This window comes from Vigna angularis, chromosome 7 (assembly GCF_016808095.1).
Source record: "Vigna angularis cultivar LongXiaoDou No.4 chromosome 7, ASM1680809v1, whole genome shotgun sequence".
NCBI classification, from domain to species: Eukaryota; Viridiplantae; Streptophyta; class Magnoliopsida; order Fabales; family Fabaceae; genus Vigna; species Vigna angularis.
Window position 1 is genome coordinate 3,920,113 of NC_068976.1, and position 23,542 is coordinate 3,943,654.

Genomic DNA, 23,542 nt, shown 5'->3' on the forward strand with positions numbered 1-23,542 from the left:
CTAGGGTAAGGCTGGGAAACTTACCGGTTACAGGATCAAAAGATGTTCGGATCAAAATGGAGCTTACTGGCCCGTGAACGTTTTTACGGTTTCAGAAAGTTGATTGGAGTTGAAAGAAGTGAGTAATGGTAGAGAGAAGATGAAGGTTCCTAGAGAGAAGTCGGAGAAGATGAAAGGTTTGATTTCTGAGAAAGAAGATGAGTGATGCAGGTGAGCGGAAGGGTTTTCGAAAATCACTTTTGTTCCTTCCAATTCCAGACGAACGAGCGTCTCACTTTCGGACACCTGCACCTCCACTCTGACGTCCGAAACTTCCAGCGTGACAAGTGGCATGCGTGCATGCAGCGCTTGGTGCGTTTTTAATGCACTGAGTGTATGACGTGGTGCGTGTTTTCAGAGAATGATGAAAGGTTTGGTTTCAGTGCCCAGCAGAAGGATTTAGCAGAAATAGAAGTGGGTTTTAATGAGATAAGTATTGATTATAGTGTGCATTAATTTGATTTAACATCGAATTATTATTGCTAAATATTTAGGGTTTCACATTCTCTCTAACTACAAAAATTTTCGTCCTCGAAAATTCAGAAATTACATGTAAACAATTGCGGATACATATCCTTCATTGCACTCTCCACCTCCCACGTTGAATCTTCAGTTTTAGCGTCCCACACAACTTTCACTAAACGAACGTCTTTTCCTTTGTGTAGCTTGGTGCGAACGTCTTCAATGCGGACTGGTTGTAACTCCAACGTTCGGTCTGGACGCAGTTGAATGTCTTCAAGTTCTAAGACATTAGAGGGATTGGCTAAATACTTTCTGAGTTGTGAGACGTGGAAGACAGGATGAAGGTTTGATAGCTGGGGAGGCAAGGCAAGTTCGTAGGCCACTGGTCCAATCTTCTTCAAAATCTGATACGGCCCTATGAACTTGGGAGACAACTTCTTTGGACGAACGACTCTGCCTACTCTAGTGATCGGATTGAGTCTCAAGAACACATGGTCTCCTGCAGCAAACTCCAATGGTCTTCTTCTTCTATCCGCATAGGATTTCTGCCTGTTCAAGGACGTCCTTAATCTATCTTGGATCAACTTAACCTTCTCGGTTGTTTGCTGGATGAGTTCAGGTCCAGTCAGCACGCTCTCTCCCTCTTGGAACCAGCAAAGTGGGGTTCGGCATTTCCTCCCATAGAGAGCTTCAAACGGCGCCATTCCAATGCTAGACTGGAAACTATTGTTGTACGCGAACTCCACCAGTGGCAAGACCTCATCCCATGCGCCTAAGTGGTCTAGGACGCACGTCCTCAATAAATCTTCTAGCGTCTGGATGGTACGTTCGGATTGGCCGTCCGTTTGCGGATGATATGCTGAACACATCTGCAGCTTGCTCCCCAATTCGCCTTGTAATGATTGCCAAAACCGAGATGTGAATCTCGTGTCTCGGTCAGAAATGATGCTTGAAGGCACTCCATGAAGACGAACGATCTCCTTGATATATAACTTAGCCAAATTTGTCATTGACATCTTCAAGTTCACGGGCAGGAAGTGGGCGCTCTTCGTTAGTCTATCCACGATTACCCAGATTGAGTCATGATTCCTAACCGTTCGTGGTAGATGAGTCACGAAGTCCATGGAAATGCTGTCCCACTTCCACTCTGGAATCTCCAATGGTTGAAGTAATCCACCTGGTCTTTGGTGTTCAGCCTTTGCACGTTGACAGGTCAAGCAAGATGCCACAAAACGAGCGATGTCACTCTTCATTCCAGGCCACCAAAAAGATTTCCGGAGATCTTGATACATCTTAGTCATGCCAGGGTGTATGCTAAGACGACTATGATGTCCTTCCTCCAAGATAATCCTCTTCAGCTCGCCATCATTAGGAATGCACGTCCGACCCATGTAACGTAACATGCCGTCCGTTCCAGCGTTGAAATGCTTGGCCTGATCCGTACCGAGCGCGCTTAAAATCTTCACTAGCTCTTCATCCTCTCGTTGTTTCATCCAGATTCGGTCAAATACAATGCTTGATATTCTAAGGTTAATGCACTTGATGCTGTTCGGTTCTAACTCAAACTGCAACCTTAGATCCCTGAAACTCTCCACTAAGCGCAGCTCCTTCACCATCAATAACGAGACATGCACTGACTTCCTGCTTAGAGCGTCCGCCACTACATTGGCCTTCCCAGGATGATAGAGCAACTCAAACTCATAGTCTTTTAAGAACTCTAACCAACGTCTCTGCCTCATGTTCAACTCCTTCTGATCAAATAAATACTTGAGGCTCTTGTGGTCACTGAAGACTTGAAATGTTGATCCGTATAGATAATGCCTCCAAATCTTCAGTGCAAAAACGACCGCTGCCAATTCCAAGTCATGCGTTGGATAGTTGCGTTCATGAACCTTCAACTGACGAGACGCGTATGCTACTGCTCGTCTGTCTTGCATAAGCACACAGCCCAACCCTTGATGAGACGCGTCACAGTAGACTTCAAAGGGCTTGGACGTGTCCGGAATGACTAATACAGGAGCGCTCGTCAACTTCACTTTCAACTCCTGGAAATGTTCCTCGCACAAGTCAGTCCAAGCGAACGGCTGATCCTTTCTAGTCAATTGGGTAAGCGGAGCCACTATCTTGGCGAATCCCTCTATGAAGCGTCTATAGTAGCCCGCAAGTCCAACAAAACTCCTCACTTCCGTAACCGAACGCGGGCTTTTCCAATCCAGCACTGCTCTCACCTTAGATGGATCCACGGAAATACCTTCAGCCGAGACCACATGGCCCAAAAACTGTACCTCCTTCATCCAAAATTCACACTTGGACAGCTTTGCATACAACTCTTTTTCCCTCAACACGCTCAGCACTGCCCTCAAGTGTTCTTCATGTTCAGCTTGTGTCTTAGAGTAGATGAGAATATCATCTATAAAAACGACCACGAACTTGTCCAGGTATGGCCGGAAGATGCGGTTCATATAATCCATGAACACTGCAGGAGCGTTCGTTACTCCAAATGGCATCACTACATACTCGTAGTGTCCATAACGCGACCTGAAAGCAGTCTTCTGGACGTCGTCCTCCTTCACCCTGATTTGGTGATATCCCGAACGTAAGTCTATCTTAGAGAACACCGTTGCCCCATGCAATTGATCCAACAAGTCATCAATCCTTGGCAACGGGTATTTGTTCTTGATGGTCAGCTTGTTCAATTGTCTGTAATCTATGCACAAACGAGAGCTGCCATCCTTCTTTTTCACCAAGAGCACAGGCGCTCCCCATGGTGACACGCTCGGCCTTATGAATTGTTTATCCATAAGTTCTTCAATCTGCTTCTTGAGTTCAACCAACTCTGCAGGCGCCATACGGTATGGTTGAACAGATATAGGGGCTGCAGTGGTCACCAAATCAATGGTGAATTCAACTTCACGAACAGGAGGCAACCCTGGTATTTCTTCTGGAAAAACGTCCTGAAACTCCTCCAAAATGGACGTTCGCTCTTTACTGCCAATAACGGACGTTCGTTCACGCCTCAATTCTCCAAGCTCTTGACTTTCATGCGTCATGACCAAGAAGCAGCTCGCACCTTCCATTATATCCTCCTTTAACTGACCAAGCGTTACATTCAATTCTTCACTCTCTTCATTCGGAAACACCAACTCTTTCTTCCCACAATCTATGAGGATGTGATTGGTAGCCAACCAATCCATTCCTAGTATCACCTCCAAACCTTGAAGAGGTAGGCAGATGAGATTAACTTTATACTTACGGCCTTCCACTTCTATAGGACACCGGACGCACATAGTGGACGTCCTGATTTCTCCAGCCGTTGGGGTTGACACCACCAGATCAAACTGCATTTCACTCAACTTTAATCCCAGTTTGCCAACGCACGCCTTCGAGATGAAGGAATGTGTTGCTCCCGAATCAAACAGTACGCAACAAGATCTACCATACACTAAACATGTACTGATGATGAGTGTACCTGAGCTGGCTGCCTCTGCACCAGTAATAGCATACACGCGTCCAGCTGCTTGAGCTCGTCCTCCTCTAGGCTGATTTCGGCCAGCGTTTGGTGGCCTCATCACTGCTCGCCCACCAAAGTTGCACTCATTCACCACATGTCCACTTCTTCCGCAACGAGTGCAATGTTTTCCTCCCGCCAACTGAGGGCATGATGAACGGTAGTGTGGCCCTCCACATTGAAAACAAGTGACAGTACTTTGCTGCCCAAATTGTCCGGCAGGGACTAATGCTTGTGACCCGCTTGTGTTCGAGAGCTGATTTGGACGAGCGTAAGGGGATCTCCTCTGATTGGTATTACTCCTTGCTACGATTGGTCCCCTTACAACCTGTTGTTGCTTCTTGTGTCGTTCAGCTTCCGCCATGTTCTTTTCCAGCACCTTGGCCCTCTCAACCATGGCAGGAAACGTCCTTATGCACAAGCTTGAAATCATAACTTTCAAGTCACTCCTTAAACCGTTCTCAAACTTCCTACATTGCCACTCTCCACTGGTGGCCATAGTATTGAATCGCACAAGGTGTTTGAATTTGTTGGTGTATTCTGAAACTGACATACTGCCTTGGACGAGCTGCAGAAATTCGACTTCCTTTGCAAAACGGACGCTGTCAGGGAAGTATTCTTCATAAAATTTGTTTCTGAACACTTCCCAAGTGATCGGTTGTCGAGCGTCGGCCAGAATAGCCCTTGCGCTCGCCGACCAGTGGCTCGCTTCTCCAGACAGCAAGTATTCAGTGTACGCCAAGCAGTTCTCGTCCGGACATCTCTTGGCATTGAAAATCTTCTCCATGTCCCTTAGCCACTGGTCCGCCTCATCAGGGAGACCCTTACCATTGAATTTGGACGGATGATGCTGGAGAAAACTCTCCAAACTCCATTCAGCATTTGGTTGAGCAGCGTTTGAAGAGGATGCTCCAGACGCACCTCTAGTTGCTGCAAGTATCTCCATCAACTGCCTCTGCGTGGTTTCAGAATTTGCACGAGAGGCCTCCAGACTCTGCATAGCAGCTTGGTTTTGCTGCATCAGAGTGGCGTTTTGTTCCATGAGGGTGGTATTTTGTTGTTGGAGTCTCTCAATGACGTTCTCCAACAACCTAGAGTTGTTGGAAGCATCAGGTTCATTCGGTTGAGGAGGGGGAGGCAATCTAGGTGCCATTTGTTCTCTGGATACAGAGAAAAACGAGCGTTAGTTATGTCCAAGAGTTAAAACAATAATAACTCATTAAACATACAATAATCACACAGCACAAACACAATGCACTCATAACCCTACAGTGTCCTGAAGAGAACAAAACTGCTCTGATACCACTAATGTAACATCCCAAAATACCGTAATTACCATAAATTAGGATTAATTACAATTAACAGTAACATAAACAGTCTTTGGCATTAAACAGAATTCAAGGGTTCAAAGCCGAACGGCTGCAGTACAAAAATAACGAGCGTAACAAAGTACAGGGAATTAAAACAGAACGAACGGTTTTACAAAAGGATTAACCGAACGTCCAAAACGAGCTAACAAATACACCCTAACGTCTACGAGCGCTTTAAGGCTCGGCCTTGACTTCCACCTCAACCAGACTTGCATCATCCAAATTTTCTTCTTCCAGCATTTCTTCAAGAGATGCACCACCATCTGCTCACATCTACACGGATGATCATTGCAAGACAAGACGAACGTACATGGACAGTGGACAACACAATGGAAATGCAAGGGTAGGCTTATAATATTTAATTTATACAATTAACATATACATTTACATTTCGATTCACACATACAACATGTAACTTATCAAATAATAATCATAGAAATACGTATATAAGACAGACCGTCCGGACTGTATGAACCGTGTAGCTACAGGCGTCCTTGCACCCGAGTGGTGTAGTAGCCGGGATATACCTAATCAGCTGCCACTCGAGGTTAGTCCGTTCTTACGTCGCCCATGTTAACTTATGGACTAAGGACCTCCTGCCATTCCCACACATGAACTACTCTCCTCTACGTGAAGATGAGTGTCACGGAATATCAGGATGGACCAAGCCAGCATTAGCATGTCCACAGTCATACTTTACCAATCCAATATTCAACATATATGAGACGTTCCTCCTTGAAACGCTCGTTCAAATTCCATAATCATAAAATCACTTGATATAACGTTCGCACTGTAATTTGTCATAATTCATAATCAATCTCATCTTTAACTTTAAGAGTACAAAAGAACGAACGTTCAGTCCTTTGAAGAAGTAGGACGAACGTTCAAATATAATACTGGATGTACAGACGTGACTCTCTGTTTGGCCAGTCAATCGCACTGACTCAATTTGAAGTGTATTGGTACTTAGAAGATTTCAAAATAAATACCTTGGACCAGATTCAATATAAGAAGAATGCTCAAGAAGAAATTGAGAATACTAACGAACGTTCGACATGAGGCCGAACGCTATTAAGGACGAACGCTCGACATAAGGCCGAACGCTATCAAAGACGAACGCTCGACATAAGGCCGAACGCTATCAAAGACGAACGCTCGACATAAGGCCGAACGCTATCAAAGACGAACGCTATTTACGTTCGTTAAGGAATTAAGAATAAGGACGAGCGTTCGGTTTAAGACCGAACACTTCATTAAAGCGAACGCTAAATAGATGACCGAAGGTAATTCGTGACGAACGTTCGATACAAGACCGAGCGCTCTTTAGGACGAACGCTTCGGTATGAGACCGAGCGCTATTTAGAACGAACGCTTCGGTATAAGACCGAGCGCAAATTAAGACGAACGCTTCGGTATGAGACCGAGCGCTATTTAGTACGGACGTTCGACATAAGGCCGAACGCTGTTTAAGGACGAACGTTCGGTCTAAGACCGAACGTTACATATTCATAAAGTTTTAAATATTTAAATACTGCTGAGCAAAACCGAACGCTCAGACATCCAAATGGGACGCTCGTTCTCGGGCAGAGTTCTTTCCAAATGAAAGAATTCCATTCTAGGTTATTGTAAGGAAACCGAACGGTTTAAGACCGTACAGTGACGAGCGTCATTGATCATAGGAATTGATTTAAGTTTCAGGTTTTTCAACCTTAACAGATTTCCAGATTTCAACATTTAAACTTATACCATATAATTCATATAAATTTTCAATTTATAAACTTTATAACATTCATTCCAGTAACTTCGTATTCAACATCAACATACAGATTTACTTCATACACCATAAGATCCATTTTTCATACGTATCAAACCAACATGCAGATCAAGCAAAGATCAGAAATCATTTTCCATAACAGTGGTCGTCCATACAGCTCAAACATCATACATTTCATACATGCACATCAGATCATATAAACATACAGTATAAATTAAACATATAAGCTTCCCTTACCTGGATAGCAGTGAACGTTTAACAGTGTAACTTGAATCTGCCCAACTATGACTTTCTACCCGCTAAGCTCTTCCTTACGCTCCTTAACTAAGTCTAACCAAAGAAAACTCAGAAACTCAGATTTTATCCTTGCATGCAACTGAAACAACGTTCATAGTAACTCCAGAACTAGGGTAAGGCTGGGAAACTTACCGGTTACAGGATCAAAAGATGTTCGGATCAAAATGGAGCTTACTGGCCCGTGAACGTTTTTACGGTTTCAGAAAGTTGATTGGAGTTGAAAGAAGTGAGTAATGGTAGAGAGAAGATGAAGGTTCCTAGAGAGAAGTCGGAGAAGATGAAAGGTTTGATTTCTGAGAAAGAAGATGAGTGATGCAGGTGAGCGGAAGGGTTTTCGAAAATCACTTTTGTTCCTTCCAATTCCAGACGAACGAGCGTCTCACTTTCGGACACCTGCACCTCCACTCTGACGTCCGAAACTTCCAGCGTGACAAGTGGCATGCGTGCATGCAGCGCTTGGTGCGTTTTTAATGCACTGAGTGTATGACGTGGTGCGTGTTTTCAGAGAATGATGAAAGGTTTGGTTTCAGTGCCCAGCAGAAGGATTTAGCAGAAATAGAAGTGGGTTTTAATGAGATAAGTATTGATTATAGTGTGCATTAATTTGATTTAACATCGAATTATTATTGCTAAATATTTAGGGTTTCACAATATATATATATATATATATATATATATATATATATATATATATATATATATATATATAATAAAACAAATCATCTTGTATATAAATATAATATATAGGTAAAGATAATTTAAATTTACAAAAATGGTTACTAAAAGATAAAATCGAAAAAAAAGAAAGAAAAATCTTCTTTATACTATAAAATAGCATAGATCATTTTAGTGTTTTTGAAAAACATAAATTAAATACTCAAATTAATATACCATTAATTCAATTAATTTTAACGTCAACTCAACCTGAAATAAATATTAGCGAATGAGAAGCCATGTATACACCGTTTCTTTCCCTTTCGCCGACCGACCGTTTCTGTCTTTCACTTTCTTCTCAAAACATCACATCTTCCAAATAGCACACATTCTTCAATCCTCACCACTCATTACTCTTTATTTACGAACTTTATATTTATTTCCCATTACTTTACCGAATTGAGAAATTAATTTTTAGTTTATTTTATTTTCCGTATTAAAAGCATGGGATAGAGATGAAGAGCTAAGCTAATGTTGATGCATAGAACTTGTTTATGGTAAAATGTTTATCGATTTATTATTTATGTGACATGGACTTATGTTATTATATCTAAAAGTTTTCTCCTTCGACTTATCACAGAATGTGAGCGAAGTTTTCAACCACTTTAGATAGAAGTATGACCGTTGTTACAATGGAAAGAGAAGTTTGAAAAAACTTTTGATTAAAAAGTTGAACAATTTGTCTAAGGAGTTGAAGAGTTTGTTCAGATAGCTCAAAAGTATAAATATTATACTCTTGATGGAAGATTAGATGCTTATGCATCAAGTGTCAATATATAAGAATTTTAAAAAATGAAGTGGTTAATCTTCACTTTTACCAAAAAGGGTTCATGCAAAATTATAAGATTTAGACATTTCATATGAAGAAATCCAAGGAAAAGTTGTAAAGAAAGCTAAAGAGGTAGCCCCATTACATTTTAAAGGTTCCTGAGACGCTACTAGCCCCAGATGCCTCAACTCTAGCTAACGTTGGGTTATCACGTCCAATATGCCCTACTTTAGAGATCACACCAAATCCTCCTATGGAACAACACCATCCTCTGATCACACTGCTCACGTCATCTTCAGTTTTGTCTCCAAATGCATCATCCATTTAATGATCCTGCTAATGGAGTTAATCATGCTCCCCATGATCAACCGACCATTAAACTTTATGGTCGAGGATAATATCAAATCTTCTTTCTAACTAATTTCCATTACATTCTTTGTTTTACTTTTCCTCTATATCACTTTTTTTGTATTCAGATTTAAGTATCTTCCTTCTAGAGTTTTTTCATAATCAAGTCTATTAAACAACAATTTCTTCAGTTTTGGCAATCATGGAAGCAATCCCTCTCTAGGACAGGAACCCTTCTAGCATAGACTTAAGGTAAAAACATCATGTTAGTTAATATGATGTTGTGTTCATTTCACCTATTAACTCTATCTCCTTTATGTTTTTGCACTTTAATTTTTTCAATTTCTCAAATATTTTTACTTTGATCATCTTTATTTTCATCTTCAACATTTCTCTTCATTATATTTAATCTCCATTTACACCATTCTATCTTTATCTAAAAACACAAAAATACGAAAAGAAATGGATGAATTGTTAATTCTTCACATAAAGAGACAATATAATAAATTAAATGTATTTACGAAATTCATACACAACATAGATGATTTGCATATAAATATTGTGTTAGTTGTGGAAGCTTACCTTAAAACACTTGAATTTAGCTTGAAAAACAATTATTTACTAGTTCTATTTATATAGAAATCATATCAAATTGATTTGGTTAAAAGGAATTTGAACAAGAAAAAAAATCCTCGATAATTAGAAATATAATATAAATTTTACATTTATATTTTGATGTTATTTATATTTTTTATTAATTTCTGACACTTGTAGAATGATACGGGGCTGAAATCGATGTCACACGTACCTAAAATGAACAATGAGTCCTATCTTTAGAATTGACACATTAAAAATCTATGTAAATTACGGTGCCAATTATCGAATAATGATTCAAATTCGGACAAGGAAGAAAGTTAAGAAACCCAATTAATATGACATAGCGTTAATAACGACAGGAAAATTAATTTTGAAAATTTTTACATATATACCATTCAATTTACTTACACTCTTCTCATACCAAATAAAAAAGTGAGATTTTTATTTTTTAATTGGTTTATTCAAAATTATTTTATATTTTGCAATAAAAGTATTATTTTATATTTTTGCAATAAAAGTATTATTTTATTGTCGTTGGATGAGTACGATCACCCATTAATGTTCCTCGTGGTGGGTTTTTCTATGTACGTTCTCCTGAGTATCCCTACTAGCGAGTAGAAGTTGACATTGCACCTTTAAAATGAGCTGTTGTCTCTTGATGGATCCATAAATTTAAACTTTTTCACTATACAGTACATGTTTTAATAAGGGTCATGATTATTTCTTCACAATGTGCAAAAGAAACCTCTTGAAACCTAACCATTTGCCTCACATTTTTAATAAGAAAACGATTAACGACGTTAATGGTGACACATACGGGCCATGTTCGAGCATGGATGATCATCTCACGGCCCGACAAGGTCATTCCCATTTATGATTGATTTTGGTGAATTAATGAATTGGATTCCTTGTTCTAAGAAGGGCAAGAAAAGAAAGCATTTAATTCCAATTTCATAACTCCCTGATCTTTACTTTCTCAACAAATTTCACACACTGGTTATTAATCAATTAATAAAAAAATTAAAAAATTTATAATAGGGTTGTACTAAAATTGAAAGTAGGGTTAAATATGTTTTTACTCCTTAAAGTATGAAGCGATTTTGTTTTTCGTCTCTCTTTCAAACTTTGGTACACTTTGATTATTCTCCTTAAACAAACCATAATTTTTCGTCCTCCAAAACTAACGGCGTTAAAATTTAGCTAAGGTGACTAACAGTGTGTGCCAAGTAATTTTTTTTCTCACACTCACTGAATCTTTCTCACCTTTTCTCTTTCTTTCACGAGCGTCGTCTCCTTTCTTGCATCTTTGTCCCCGTCCACGGTCGCAACCACCTCGTTGACCAGAACCACCGTACTTGGTAGAAATAAAGAAATCAAGAGCGAATTGTTACCAAAAGAAGTAGTTAGAAAGAAGCAATTAATCCAGAAATCAAAGAAAGGAGTTATTTGTAAGTTTTCCTTTCGCTTTGTTGTGAAATTTTCACTTTATTTGCGTGCATGTTGGTAGATTTTGTTATCTGTTTCTCCGTAGTGTGAAAGAAGAAGATCGTGTTTCATTTTTTTTTTCTCCAGTAAGTTTAGAAGAAAAAAAATGTGAGGGTTTTATGTTTTTGGATTTTGAAATCTTCGATTGTTTTTGGGTTGGGAAATTTGAAATCTTGAGTGGGGTTTTCTATTTCTTTTAGTCAAGCGTATGATTTGAGGGCTTATCTCGTTTCATTCAATTAAGCATTTGCATCAAGCATCACTCGAAATATTGGGATTTAGTTTAAGGATCTTAATGGAGAATATTAGGCTTATTCATGATACTGGCGCAAGAGCAGAATCTGTTTTTGGGAAGGCAGATTTACCAGGACAGAGGAAATGTAGAGCTGGGGAAGAAAACCACTTGGAGATCTATCCAATGCAGGGAACCTCATCAACCAATTTGATGGAAAGAAAGCCCTTGATGGTTCATTGAACATTGGCAAACCCTTTGTTAATCAAGCGCCCAAGTTGCAGAAGTCTAAGAATCTTGAAACTGAACAAAGAATCACCAACAAAGCTTCTGGAAAATCAGTTACTGGTACCAAGAAAGCACTTTCTGACATTTCAAACTCGGGGAAATGACGAGCACAGTTGAACAAGGCGGTGTCACTGTCGGGAGTTGGGGAGGAAGCAGTTTCTGGTAGCTCCGAGTCCGTGGCACTCGCAGTGGCGCCAGTTCAGTTTGTTTCCAGTGCGAATCGTTTCGGTGTTTTTCTTCTCTGTGATTGATTCATTCGATCCACACAATCGTGGTGGATTGATTCCATGGCGTATAAACGAAGACAGCAACAAGGGTTTTCGAAACCTTCGATTTCGACCTTCGAAGATGAAACCACTCGAAACCCTAACTCCTTTCCGTCGCCAAACGACGTCGTTGAAGGATTAGCTTCGTTGTCGTCGTCTTCCCTTCCTGCGAAAGCTATCAGAGCGTCTTCGGCGCGTCACGACTCTTTGTTGTCCTAGATCTCTTCTCCACTTCTTCTCCACTTCTTCTCCAACAGCTCCTTCTTCGTTGTGAAGGAGCCCCTTGCAGCGTTTCAGGCGTCATTCTCGTCGATTGTGGATGAGAGAACAGCGGTGGAGACCTAGAAGAAACCGCAGACGACCTCCTAGGAAACGAAAAATACGCAAACCACACATGGTCAGACGTTAGCGAGCTCAACCTATTTTTAACGGCGACGTTAGTTTTGGAGGACGAAAAATTAAAATTATAATTTCTTTAAGGATAAGGATCAAAGTGTACCAAAGTGTACCAAAGTTTGAAAGAGTAACTAAAACTAAAATTCCTTGATAGTTAAGGGACTAAAAACATATTTAACCTTTAAATGTACTAATATCTTTGGCAGATGAAACTAAGGGTTGGTGATTAACAAAGTCCAAGAATGAAGATTCTATTAATATTTTCTGTAAACATTTAAAAAAAAAAGCTTTTTACTGGTCGGAATTCATTTACATTTACATACAAATTAAAATAAATTTGTAGAAACATAATATAAATAATACATTTTATATAACGTATTTGTTAAACTGGTTTTAAGTTACATGAGTAATAATAACGATATTACATAGGTAGAGTTGGATATTAATGTAACTTTTTCAACCTTTGAAATTCTAAAATAACAATATACTTCTTATGTGTGATTATTATATCTAGAATAAATGACAAAAAAAAAACACATTCATTAAATTTTTATAAGTAGTTTTTGAAAAATGTATACAAACACATTAGAAACAATAACTATTAACATAGAATAATGATACTTTGACAATTTTTTGACAACATTTTACCATCATCTATGTGTTATTCTGTGATTGATCACGTTAATGTTTATGATTATTATTATTAATTGTAGATTATTTTTGGACCAATCACATAATGACACGTAAATTATGTTAAAATATTGTCAAAAAATTATCAAAGTATTATTATCTATCTATAAAATCATGTACTAAAAAGTCGTTTAGAACTTGAAGATTTAAATGTCATGTGAAATAATTTACTATATTCAATTTTGGTTGTGCTTAATGTGTATGTATGTTCTCTTTAACACGTGGGAGAAAAAGGTTTACAATGTAAAAAAGATTGAGTATTTAAAATACCAGACTCGGAATTTTTCTTATTAATATATTGTATATGGATTGGAGTATCTACTGTTTAATATACTTACTTTTTTGTCAATATTGAAACTTTGGTAACCATTATTGAGGCCTCTGTGTACTAGATAAGGATTTTTCAAGTTTTAGTCAAAGGAAAAGAAAAATGATAACTGGTGGCACAGAAAGGGAAACTTAGGGCACACCCATATTTGCACACTCTTGCATTTATGTACAGTAAACGGCAACGCAGTTCAATATCTCGGGTGTTACATGGATTTTATAACTGTATACATCAAAGACAAAAATAAGTAGCTGCAGGGTGGTTCTCTGAATTTAATTATTGATGGGTAAAAAATGAGGAAGTGAATGAGTGAGTGAGTCGTCACTGAAACATGCAGCTTTCACCGCTTCATAGCTATTGTGTCACATGCATTGCCCATACATGTGGAAGATGGCACACTTCTACCACGTTAATGTTTGAAGTACGGTCTCTCACTACCAAATATAAGATACAATAATATATATATATATATATATATATATATATATATATATCCTGTGCATATTATGGTCTCTGCATGATTCTGATGTTATCTCATGTTCTATTCACATGGAACTCAGGTGACATCTGCACTTGCATTAACTTTTATGCACCTTTTACTCCTAAGTAATTCTTTGTCTTATTACCGTCTCTTTTATTTTTAAATTTTAACATTAATTTAAGTGTGAAATTACTGTTTCATATTAAGCGAGAAAAAGTAAGAAGAAAAAGTAAGAAGCACATTATAATAGAAAAAGTCATATAACTTGTTCTTTCAATTAGTAGTTGTTAAATTGATCATAATAATATATATTGGAAAGTAACACATTATTTACTTTTAGCAATGGAATGAGTGATAATTGTTAAAAGTTAGAATTTCCGACTTGTAAAAGTAAAGTTTATAAAATTATTTTATTTTTACATGTGAGATCTCCAACATACTTACGTTAGGCGTGAGATTATACATTGGGTATATATATTTCAGGTGTGAGATTATACATTAAATGGTGGTTTGATAATGACTCAATAATGGATGACACTATAGCCTTAACAAACAACAAATATTGTTACGTACGATAGACTCAAATTCATGACTTTGATACCATTTAAGAAGTGCATTTTAAACCTAACTTAATTTGATGGATGACGCTCCAAGCGAATCAAATTAGAATTGATGCTTCTCGAGGCATCTTCTCATAAAGAAAAGCAGCACAAATGACTTTCAAAACCTAGACGCGAAGATGTTCTTGGTAAACACCAAACACAAAGTTGGCTCGAATGTCCTAGATTCCTCTCCAGTGTTTATGAAGAAGAGAAACTAGTTATAAACCCTAGGAGTGAAGTGGCATTTAGTGGTGATGATGGGTTTACCCCTTACATTTAATATGACACTGTTAAAAGATTCAGACATATTATTGACTAAGGTGTCACAAGCAGAGGTACATACATGCCAACCTCATTTTCCTCACCCTCTACCTCCACACCATCATCCTCTCCCTCCCCCAAAACAACACCATCGCCCTCCCCCTCCCCCTCTAGCTCCACACTAACATCAATGTCACCCTCCCCAATACATCATCAACAACCTTTGCCTTTCCCTCTACCTCCATACCATCATCCTCTCCCTCCCCCAAAACAACACCATCATCCTCTCCCCGCCCCTCTACATCCACACCAACATCAATGTGACCCTTCCCCAATACATCACCAACATCCTCTCCCTCCCCCTTTGCCTTCACACCAACACCATTGTCACCTCTCCCAAAACAGGACCATCATCCTCTTCCTCTGGGTCTAACTCAATTTCTGGTTCACCAACCTCTATCTCAACTGGGGTTGACCGCCCTTTATCTCAACTTGGGGTTGACCACCCTCTCTCTCAACTTTTGCTTCACCACTATGTCTCTCAACTTCAGGTTCAGGAAAGTATTCCAATATATCAAGATATTAAGGCTCACACACCATGTGTATAACAGAAAGGTGAGCTTGACCATTCAACATGACAATATTCACCAGATGACATGCACCTTTGTCATCAAATAATAGTTCCAAACAATCATTTAACAAATAACCATGACCCAATGAATACCACAACTCCTTTACATTCCTATAATCCATCTCCTTAAGAATGAACAAAATTTCAAAATAGCTCCATCGATTTGGGTCAATTTTTAAAGTAATGGTTTGACCATAGTGATATTTGAATGTCCCATTATTCTCAAATTTATCCCATGGTGAAAGACGACTTTAATGTCTGAGTTGGCCATCTCAACTAATATTAAAATTGTTAGACTACATTTACTTTACCCAAGTAACATAAAACCAATGTTTTTATTAAGATTATAAAGTACAAGAAATTTTGATAGTTAATCTATGTGTAACCGAAATGTTATCTACAGTACAAATAAAATAGTACTATAGGAACCATAAACACATCATTTAACAGACCATAAGCAAATAAAAGAACTTTGTTTAGGGTCCATAAACACAACATAAACAAATATTTTCACACACCATCATGGAGGATCACAATGACAATGGGACACCACAAACAAACGAATAGCACAGATAATGGGGGATAATAAAAAAAACAAATCAAACATAAATCAAACTTTTTGGGGAGACCACAACGAAAAACACAACAAAAGGTAACATACACGCACCTTCAAATGGTGCTTTTCGAAATACTCCATGAACACGAACTCTGCAAATGCGTATCCAAATCCCCAAACAACATTTTGTGAACGAAAACCTCCAAAAGCATTTGATTTTGTCTTCGCAATGTACACGAACAAGTCTATGCAATCACGATTCTCGATTCTCTCTCACAAATGCCCTAAGTTCGTCTCGTTTACAAAATCCCTTATTCAAGGAAGTTTAATTTTTCCCCAATTAAAAACCCTAAATCTTTACTTTTCACATCAACCTCTAATTCACTCACACGTAGCACAAATACACCTAAAAAATAACACGTTAACATTGTCTTCTGCCATATCACCAATCCCTTAATTCTATTTGTTTCAACTTAACGAAAGGGTCTTTATTGACACAAAATTTACGAAGTGAGAATACATTTGACACTCTTTTCAAAGGTATGATCAAATTCATACACTTGAACGAAACTAGGAACAAAATAAATAATTAAACTTTTAATCTAATTTTTGACCAGTATAATTATTAATGACTTTAAAATTTTAAAAAAAAGACAATTTTCAATTTCTTTAAAAATTTCTTTATATTTTGATATCATGACAATCTACAATAACTTAAGTCAATTTTTCATATATAATTTTCACACATATCAATTATATGTTATTCCTACTAGAATTAAAAAAAAATACTTTTACTTATCTTGGATGGAAAAAAAATGTATGACCTTGAAAACAAAGATATATGTAACATATATCACATTCATTGCCTGATATAACCAGTAAATATTGTCCATCCATGTAAATATAATTTATTGTTTAGAAAGAATTATACTTACTTTTCTTTAAGTCCAAAAAGCAACTCCAGTATAATTATTACTCTATTTATATATTTATTTATTTGTTATATCTTATCTAAAATTTAATTCCATAATTATTTATTGAATAAAATGAAAACTTTTTATAACGAATTATTCATAATTGATTTAAGTATCATTGTATAATGGTAAATTCAAATATATTATTTTCAAATTAACACTTATTACAATAATTTTTATACATTATTTTGTATATTATTTCTAACTATTAAATTTATTAGAAAAAATAAATTATTTATCATAAATAATCCTGAATTATTTATTTATAAATAATATATAATGATATTTTCACACAAAAATCATTTATTTGTCAAATCTATTCCAAACTTAATATAATAAGTTATATCAAAAAATTATAAAGGAGTATTTAATAATAATTCAAATTAAGATATAAAATTCTTTTATAATTATTTTATTATTCATTACTTTAATTATTGTTATAATTATACTAATTCAAAATTTAATATATAAAATCAATCAATTCTATAAAATTAATTTTATTATTAAATATTAAATATTATTAAAAAAACACCCGTGACACAAACTAGTATTTATATAAATATTAGTTTTCTCTTTAATGCTATCTCAAATATGTACCATCTATGTGTTTGTAAAAATTTTATATAGTTGTTTGAGTCCAGTACTATTAGTATACCATATGTTTCCAATAAACCATTGTACCTAACCTTCTTTTAAAAAAAACATTACTGAAAATGAATGCCCAACTAGAAGATAGTCATGCCAATATATTGAGAGGAAGACAACAGTAAAATTTGAATCAGCACTGGAAAACTATACATTTTTTTCTTATTTATGAACAAACAAATTCAGTACAGAGAAAAATTGCTCTAGAAATTGACTAGTATCGAGAGTTAGTTGGAGCAGAGAAGATTCTGTTATACCAAATAGAATGAAGTATCATATGAAATATATCATACCTGACAGGGTTCTTGTGCCAAAGGAAATGATGCTGCACCTTTCTGATCCTCATCTGCAATCGAAGATACTCCTTTTCCGGGATAGAAAGGAGTATATTCTTCAGATTAGGAATATCCTTCTCCAAAACAATAACTGCAAAGGATTCCCAATTCAGAACCTCGAAAAATGGTGGCACAAAGTTGTCAGATATTATAACAGGAACACATTCGTAGAAAATGGCTTCCACTACTCTTGGACTGTTCACTTCATAGCCTTTGGCACAAATGCAGTACTTGCTGTTCTTCATGTACTGAATGTAGTTCCTGTTGCCCTTTGACTTTGCCAATCTCCCAAAGATTTTCATGTCAGGGTCTTTGTTTTCCCAGTGCTGCAACAAGATTGGCCTCACATATCCATGCATGCTCCCTGCAAAAAAGGCCAAAATTGTCCTCTTTGAAGCTGAATTTCCTCCAAGATCCTTAGTGGGGATTTGAGCATTCCGGACATACGTTTCCGGAAGAGACGCATCCTTCCCGAAAACAAATCCTTCTTTCACATCAGCATTACAAAGAGCCCTTATGCAATTAGCCATTTCAACCTTAGTTTCTCCAGGGGCCTGCATAATGGACTAGTATTTTGTATCATAACATATTAACACAGAAAAGTGTTGAATCAGAAGAAGCATACCCAGTCATGGCAACCAACGAGAAAATGATCGGCACCTCCAGTTCTGTTCCAGAAAGTATACTTTCCTGCAATCATTTCTACATAGTTATGCAGATATTGAATAAGGTTCTTATGACTGTGAGAACCTTGCACATACAATGCTTCCTCCAGCATTCGAGAACTGAAAGGTAAGTAAAACAAGTGGGCTTTCTTTGGGTCTCTCGTTACAAATCTGTCATTGGCTTCCATTTGCTTCATAAACCATCCCTCAGAAGCATAAAGTCCAGTGAAAAATGGCGAGTGCATTATTGGCCTGGCTCCTTCCGTGTATACATACACTTTTAGAGTCTTTTCCATTAGTTCATAGCTCCTGAAATGAAAATTTTACACTCACAAGACTGTTCAAAAGGTCAAATATTTAATAAAAGCCAAGCATCCTCAACATGGAATTGATCAAATACTACCTCTTGAACATGGAAACATTATGATAAATTGGACCATAAAAATTTGGATCCTTGTTTACAATTGGTGCATTTTCAATTTCTGATCTGGCGTGCAGTAGCTCTTCATCAACAGCTGAAAACCACCTAGGTCTCTAAAAGAAAATTAAAAACATAAAACAACACTGTAATATCAAAAAGGAAAATTTTTTACTCACATTATAATAAAGCTGAAATTTCATAATTTACTCACATACCATAGAGCGATACCAAGTGTGGCTTTGAAGTAATAACTTCTTCATTTCAAATACTGTTGTAACTTCTGGAATTGGTGTATGATAATCTTTATTCTCACTAGGCATACTGACCTTAGTTATGTTATCTTTCTGAAATAAAGATATGGTGGAATCATTTGATATCACTGCAGTTGTAATATCTGTGCTCACATTACTCGAAGAAGCAAATGGACTTTCAAATTTTTGTTCAGGTGATGAAAGGTTGTCTTCTTGGAAACGGTTTGCAGAGAAATTCAAGCTGATAGTTTTGTTAAAACTGCAAGTTTGAGAATCTTCTGCCTGCTGTGATTCAGATTTTCTGTCTGCTCTTACAATACTTCCGATAGTGGAACTATGGTCAGAACCATCAAATCCTAAAGACTTGTTTGATTTGTGTCCTGGTTCCAAGTCAAAACTAGTTCTTGGAATGGTCTCATTTTGCCCAAAGATCAAAGTTTTATTGGCAATCTCAAAGGCATGGTCAACAGCAAAGTTTGATGGCTTGAAAAGTGTGACATTTCTAACCAATTTGGATTTGGAGGGCACATCTGAAGACTTGAAAGTACTACTTCCTGGCGTTGGTATCTTGTCAGCAGAGAACACAGAAACTAAAACAGTTCCATATGGAAACTCAAGGTAGTGAAAAGTTAAGATGACCGCATAGGTAATGCCAATAAGCCATAGCAATCTCTTTGTTTCCAGCTGAAACAAGGATAAAAATTCTTGACCCATTTAGCTGAAATTCTTCAACTATTTCCGTTGAAGAGAATGTTCATAGCCCCTCTACAGATAATACCACAAAAATAATGTACTGTTAAACCAAAAAGGGGCAACCAAATTAAAGATTATATCAGAATTCACTTTCAGAAACAGATTTATCAATGTCCAAACAAAGATGAATATACTTTTTGCCCCAGTTCACTCTACTCAAAATCTTGGTTGTTTCAGGTGAAAAAAGTTGTGGCTTAACTAAGATGCAAATGGCCTAAGAAAAATATTAACAGATCAACAACCAGAGTGGGAAAAGACCAAAACTGATCTCCTAATTTTCAAGCAAGCGCCTAAAAGATCAGAAAAAACACAACAAATGCAGTATCTTCCTAATAAAAAAAGCACCAAGAAGTTATCTTACCACTTACCAGTCACCAAACTAACAGTTTACACCAACATGCAAACAAGAAAAGTTCAATTCTAATGACAGCACACCTATACAGCATGCAAATCTCAATGCAACCCACAAGTCTAATTCCAAACTGCAAATTACTTTAAGAATAAGTTCTTTTTATAATTTCCAAGACATGAAATTAAGAAGAAAAAAAGATCACAAAAGAAATCACTTGCAGAGACCCACTTAAAAATTTGAGCACCTATTTGGATATACGCACGAGAAAAACAGAATCCTGTGCCTACTTGATGTTAATCAATGAATCAAGGTTGCAAGATTTGTTCTTTTTCACTCATTCTTTTGCATGCAAAGACCGAGGTGAGGTGGGTGAAGAGTTATTTAACTTAACACTAATGAAAGTAAAACAAGAGTTAAACATTGGCTCGGAACCTTACGTGTGGCACAGACACTGATGATGTTGGAGGTTACGTTCCTTTAACGCTCTTTCATTCACAGGTTGAGTTCTCCAAGTTGGAAACCATAAGAATGTGACTGAATTTATATATCCAAAATTTTCAAAGGAAAATGGCAGAAGTTATCATATTCTGACACAACACCCATGAGTCACCGCACCAAGAAAGCTACCAGAATTTCCAAGTTGACATTTGCAAACAAAACAAGACTATGTCGCCTTATTAACTTCAAACATTTAACAATACATTTTCTCTTAATACTAACTAAAGTTTATTAAAAGTTATAGAAATTTATGAAACTTATTCATGTTATTTAATTTTTTTTTATAATACTCAATAAATTATAATCAACAAAAAAAATGTCAAAAAAAATCTATGGGAAAAATGTGTCCTTTAGCATCAAAATTTACATGTAAAAGAATATTGGAAGAGAATTTTCCTATTACTTAGCTTTTATTACTTTATTAGCAACCTTCCACCTCTAAATATGTAAGAATTGGCGTCTGACTTTGTTGTGGCTTGAGATATAAAAGTTGAAATTAACGCAATAACTAATGAAAAAAAAACTTAATCACAAACTTCATTCAGTATGTTTAAATTTTAGTCAGCGATAATAATGGTAATAGTAATATTTTTATATATACTCTTTAAAAATATAATTTATACGATAAAAGACACTTAAATACAAACAAAAAGAAAAAGTGAACTACAAAAAGTAGATAAATTTTGTGTTTATTTAAACATATTATCGTTTAATTGCGTAACGAATCATGATTTCTAAATCTATTTTTAAATTTTGATTATAATAATTACGAAGAAAATGTTGGCGCAAACTTTATCACTTATCTTAGACAAAAACAAATGAAGTAGGCTTCAAATTTTATATCTATTTGTCAATGTTTGCATATTGAGGATGTTCAACAGAAAGGAAAAAATATGACTACTTTGAGGCTTACTATCTTCATATAAATGTCTACCGCATTCATACAACTGTCTAAAACATACATATGATCATGATTTTAACTGGACTCTAACTTTATATGGATCCACAGTTTCACTTTCAAATTTGATTGAGTTCATAGAAGGTAACAATTTCATGTTTTGGATGAATCTCAATAACATCAACGTCTTTGGACACTTTGTCGTTAAACAAGATATAGTCTCAAGAAGCATTAAACATTATAAAGATTAAGATGAGTATGACATTAGTAGAAAACTTTCAAATGTTACATTCAGACTCATGAAAGATCGTCTTACTCAATAGGTGACGTCTCAGTTTTCAAAGAACATTCTAACACTTGCGCATCCTTATGGTGTGTTAAGTACAGTAATAGTGCTTGGACAGATAAAAGTTTGCCCCTCAACCAAACAAAAGGTGCACGACAAAAAAAACATAAACATAAGCAAGTTTTGAAAATGCTCTTAAATAAAAGACAAAGCGAAAGCATTCTGTCACAATGAATTTCTTTTTTACTTCCATAGACAGAAATCGTGCTTTTGAAAATTCGTTTGAGAAATCAACAAATGCGCAAAAGTGTCTTAAACAAGCATATGTGATTTGTACATTAATTCTTTCATTATTTAGCCTCTAAAGTTCATATAAAATGTTTTGATTTTATCTACAAAACACGTGAAAAGAAAATCTAATAGAGTGCTATATATGTAGGTCTTGATAATGACTTGGATAGCAAAAGATTCATTTGTAAAAGATTCATTTGTAAAAAAACTCTCTTATAAGTAAAAGAGTTTGAGATTTGTGAATGTGTATAAGATAGTATAAATGAATTTTTGAGTGAGTACATACTTCTTGGAATACATCTTTTATAGGATTTTTGAGTGCATATATATGACTATTGTATAAGACTTATATGAAGTAATGACAAATAATGACATCATCCATGCTAGGACACAACAACTATATAATTGAAAATATCATTAAAAGTAAAATTTTTTATCTTAATAACACATTTAAGTTTATTTTTATGGGTTGGTTACACAAGTCCTCCAAAATCAAAAGTTTGACATGTATAATAATTGAATTTGATAAGATGACAATCAACCCTTTGGTAGAGTTGTGACCAACTTGCTTATGTAGGTGAAAAAGAACTTTATCCCGGCAATAATTGGGCCACTGGTCGAGTTGAAGTCGGCTTTTATGTGCAGTTGGAATATCTCATTGTGACTTTAACTAAACCTTTCGTCGAGTTGTGGTCAGCTTATTGACATAGGTGCCATTTTAAACGTTTTGAATTATCGTTTTGGTAGATTTTGTGTTGTTTTGCATGTGTTGTCATCTTCAACAAGCTTTTTATTTATTGTTGAAGCAAGCTTTAACTTGTGCTATCGACTTAGGGATGCTCATTTGCTGATGAGACAAACTTTAACTCGTGGTATAGTCTTAGGTAGGCTCATGAGTTATCGAGACAAACTTTAACTTGTGCTACCGACTTAGGTAGGATTTGTATGTGATGTCATCTCAAGCAAGCATTAATTGGTGCTACCATCTTAGGTAGGCTCATGTGCTGCCAAGCAAACTTTAACTTGTGCTACCAACTTAGGTAGGCTTTGAAAAAAATGTAATTTTTTGATATGGGTTA

The 23,542-nt window shown here is 36.4% G+C and overlaps 1 protein-coding gene across 3 annotated transcripts; it reads right to left on the reverse strand.

Annotated features, from left to right (window-relative positions):
* Positions 1-17,794: 17,794 nt before the first annotated feature.
* On the reverse strand, positions 17,795-21,111 carry LOC108338274 (probable glycosyltransferase At5g03795). Of its 3 annotated transcripts, none has more exons than XM_017575055.2 (5): positions 20,923-21,111; positions 19,350-20,150; positions 19,117-19,247; positions 18,674-19,022; positions 17,795-18,602 (listed from the first exon to the last, which is right to left on the reverse strand). In XM_017575055.2, exons 2-5 carry the CDS (start codon positions 20,097-20,099, stop codon positions 17,928-17,930), a joined length of 1,905 nt encoding a protein of 634 aa, XP_017430544.1. In that variant the 5' UTR covers positions 20,100-20,150; positions 20,923-21,111; the 3' UTR covers positions 17,795-17,927. The 3 variants fall into 3 exon arrangements, with proteins under 3 accessions (XP_017430544.1, XP_017430543.1, XP_017430545.1); XM_017575054.2 differs by having other exon boundaries at positions 20,928-21,110; XM_017575056.2 differs by lacking the exon at positions 20,923-21,111 and adding an exon at positions 20,735-20,874.
* Positions 21,112-23,542: the final 2,431 nt, after the last annotated feature.

What these genes read in the sequence shown, in the direction of transcription:
- LOC108338274 (XM_017575055.2), bottom strand. Translation starts at nt 20,099, where the DNA reads ATGGGTCAAGAATTTTTATCCTTGTTTCAGCTGGAAACAAAGAGATTG. An exon ending in ACACTTGGTATCGCTCTATG is followed by an intron (nt 19,248 to 19,349) that starts GTATGTGAGTAA and finishes ATTTTCTTTTAG; the next exon opens with AGACCTAGGTGGTTTTCAGC. An exon ending in AATGTTTCCATGTTCAAGAG is followed by an intron (nt 19,023 to 19,116) that starts GTAGTATTTGAT and finishes TTTTCATTTCAG; the next exon opens with GAGCTATGAACTAATGGAAA.